The sequence below is a fragment of the Leopardus geoffroyi genome, chromosome B1, assembly GCF_018350155.1.
Source record: "Leopardus geoffroyi isolate Oge1 chromosome B1, O.geoffroyi_Oge1_pat1.0, whole genome shotgun sequence".
Taxonomy (NCBI): domain Eukaryota; kingdom Metazoa; phylum Chordata; class Mammalia; order Carnivora; family Felidae; genus Leopardus; species Leopardus geoffroyi.
In genome coordinates this window covers 64,586,136-64,589,314 of record NC_059327.1, presented here as the reverse complement: position 1 = coordinate 64,589,314, position 3,179 = coordinate 64,586,136, and the positions used below count along the sequence as shown (strand labels likewise).

General features: G+C 44.6%; 1 protein-coding gene across 1 annotated transcript; it reads right to left on the bottom strand.

The window, feature by feature from the left end:
- Positions 1–284: 284 nt before the first annotated feature.
- TKTL2 (transketolase like 2) lies at positions 285–2,957 on the bottom strand. Its single transcript, XM_045464052.1, has one exon. The coding sequence runs from the start codon at positions 2,880–2,882 to the stop codon at positions 1,005–1,007; it is 1,878 nt and encodes a 625-aa protein (XP_045320008.1). The 5' UTR covers positions 2,883–2,957; the 3' UTR covers positions 285–1,004.
- Positions 2,958–3,179: the final 222 nt, after the last annotated feature.

Here is a 3,179-nt window from a genome sequence, read left to right as displayed (position 1 = left end):
TAATTTTACATTTAGTTTTGGACCTCAGGTTTCCCTTCAGTTTATCTGATTGGCACTTTTTTCTTATATTCCAGCCAAATAATTCATGTTTTCACAGCTAAAAGTAAGGAGCCTGCTTCAGAGATGTTTTTCCGCTCACACATTATTCTCTAGTGATTTACCTAGAGCTTGGACCTTTTTCCAGGATTTCCGTGGGGGGATGCGCCTCTTTCTGCTTCTGATTTAGACAAAATATCAAGGAGAAGCCAAATCATACATGCATGGCACAAACTAAATAAAGCTGATGGTTTTTCAATTCTTTATTACATTGATGTCAGTATCCTTACATGAGTATAATCAAGTTAGCAATCTGGTTTGGTCACTGACAAAAGGAAACATTTCTAAAACCTCACAGAGCAGTGTAGGACACAAACGAAAACTAGTTATGCTTTCATCTCTTTATGGAACAGTCACCACATGCCGTCCAGTACATCATATACACGTTTAGTGCTGCTCAACAGCTTCTAAATGGTAGAGGAGAGATGAGGCAGACATCAGAGGAAATTTTAAGGCAATTGCAGTCAAACATTATCCAGGAAGCTGCAGGTACAATAGCATTCCATGAAAGCTGGAACTTGCCTCAGAACCTGGACTATTGAAGTGTACAATTAAATTCTTTTTTTTTTTTTTTACTTACAAGGAAATTACATACATTTGCGAAACTATTACCTCTATGTTGATTCTCAGTGCAGTTATTTGTAGTCTTCCAGAAAACTTTGTTTGAGGTGGTTGTTTTGTTTGCTATTCCTGTTACCCAAAATGTTATAAGCTACTTTAATGATTAAAAAATGAGAGCAACATCTGTATACACAGTGACAGTTTAATGTCTCTCTCTTAAAAAAACCACAATGGCATAGATATAAATGATGGTTTAGTAACAACAATCATGAATGTAATATAAAGATGCCGTGTTTTAAGATCAAAGCAAAGCCAGCCAACAGACTAACTCTAAGAAATGAGCTATTTTAGTTCATTAAAGTATTTTTCACAGCTGCTATGATGTGTCTGGCACTGATACCAAACTTATCCAGCAATTCACCAGGTTTTCCACTTTGAGGCACTTCTGACACTGCCAGCTGATGAACAAGGATGTCAGGCTCTCTAGAGACAGCTGCACATACAGCTTCTCCAATGCCACCTTCCCGGTAGTGATCCTCCACTGTGATAACCCGGCCACCTGTAGCTCTTGCATTGGAGATGATGTTGGCAGCATCCAGGGGTTTAATGGTAAATGGGTCAATGACACGGATAGAAATACCTTGTTGAGAAAGACTGTCAGCAGCTGCTAAGGCTTCATGCAGAGTAACTCCAGCTCCAATAACTGTGACTTTGTCATTGACACTCTGGCGGATGACCTTGGCCTGCCCAATCTCAAAATTTTCTTGTGGGGTATAAATAACTGCCGTTTCTGGTTGGCTGGTCCGAATGAAGCACATTCCTTTGGTATTGGCAGCCAGATAAACAGCATACTCTGTTGAGATGGCATCACTTGGATAGAAAACAGTACAGTTGGGAATACTTCGGAACATGGCTAGATCCTCCAGGGCCACCTGGGAGGGTCCATCGTCACCAATGGATACCCCACAGTGGGAACCAATAAGATTGATATTGGTTTGAGATATGGCTCCCATCCTTATCTGATCGAATGCTCTGGCCAAAAAGGCAGCAAAGGTACTAACAAAAGCAATGGTTCGACCACGTGTGGCACAGCCTAGTGCCACACTCACCATGTTTTGCTCAGCAATAAAACACTCAATAAAATGCTCAGGGTGCTCTTTATTGAATATCTCAGAAAAGGTGGCGTTTTTTGTGTCACCATTCAGGACAATAACTCTTTCATTTGCATGGCCCAGTTTTGCCAAAGCCAAACCACTTGCTTTCCTAGTAGCTATCATGTCACCAACTATATATTCAGGCAGACAGGTCATTTTTATATTGCCGATGCTGATTTGAGGTGAGTCTTCAATGGGAGGTTTTGGTATGAGATTCCTGTTGGTCTGTATCTGACTCTCAATTAATTTGATGATTGTATCTACTCTTTCTTTTGGCATCGGCTTTCCATGCCAATTTTCTGCATCCTCAATATTTGGAATACCCCGGCCCTTGAAGGTCTTTGCAACTATGGCGGTGGGCTTGTTCTTCACTTGAGCCGCTTGCCAAAATGCTTGGCATAATGCCTCCACATCATGGCCATCCACTAGGTAAGTATTCCACCCAAAGACTTCACAGCGATTCTGATAGATGTCTGTGCAGTGCTCAAGAGGCGTGACTCCACTTTGTCCTAAGCGGTTCACGTCGAAGACTGCCACGAGATTGTCTAAATTGTAGTGAGAAGCAAAGGCCAAAGCCTCCCAGACAGAGCCTTCTGAAGATTCGCCATCTCCTATGAGGCAGAATACCCGGTAGCTGGCCTTGTCGAAGTACTTGCCAGTATAAGCCATTCCACACGCGGCACCTAATCCTTGCCCAAGTGATCCTGTTGCCACATCAACAAACAGCACTCTTGGGGTGGGATGTCCCTCCAAGTCACTGTGAATTTTCCTCAAGCTCAGCAAGTCAGATTCGCTGATGTTGCCCACCTCTGCCCAAGCGGCATAGAGGATTGGAGCAGCATGGCCCTTCGAGAGGATGAATCGGTCGTTGTCGGGATGTCCTGGGTCTGTCTGTTTATACCTCATGGTGTGGAAGAAGAGCACAGACATGATCTCGGCTGCACTGCAACATGAAGTGGGGTGGCCGGAGCCGGAGGCACACGTGGCCCTGATGGAATGGATTCGCAGGCGGTTGGCCACGTCCCGCAGCACCTGCACGGTGTTCCCATCAGGCTTGCAGTCGTTGGCCATGACGGTAAGCTCACCGGTCGGCTCAGGGCAAACGCTGCCTGCGCACCCCTCACCGTTATGTCACGTGACCGCCGCCCCTGGCCCCGCCTACTCCAGGAAGTGAGCTCCGCCAACGGCAAGAGCCACGGGAGGAGAGGCTTTGTCGCGAGACTCAGGGTCGCTGTGCACCTTTCTTCTTCCGCGCTCGGCCGTGTCCTTCTGCACTCAATGGAATGTATTTTTATTTTAATTGTGTCACTTAATGTTCAACATTATTAAAAATAATTAAATTTATTTATACCTTTCCTCCTGTTATAA

Bases quoted from the DNA above. Each gene is read 5' to 3' on its own strand.
- TKTL2 (XM_045464052.1), bottom strand. From the start codon at position 2,882: ATGGCCAACGACTGCAAGCCTGATGGGAACACCGTGCAGGTGCTGCGG.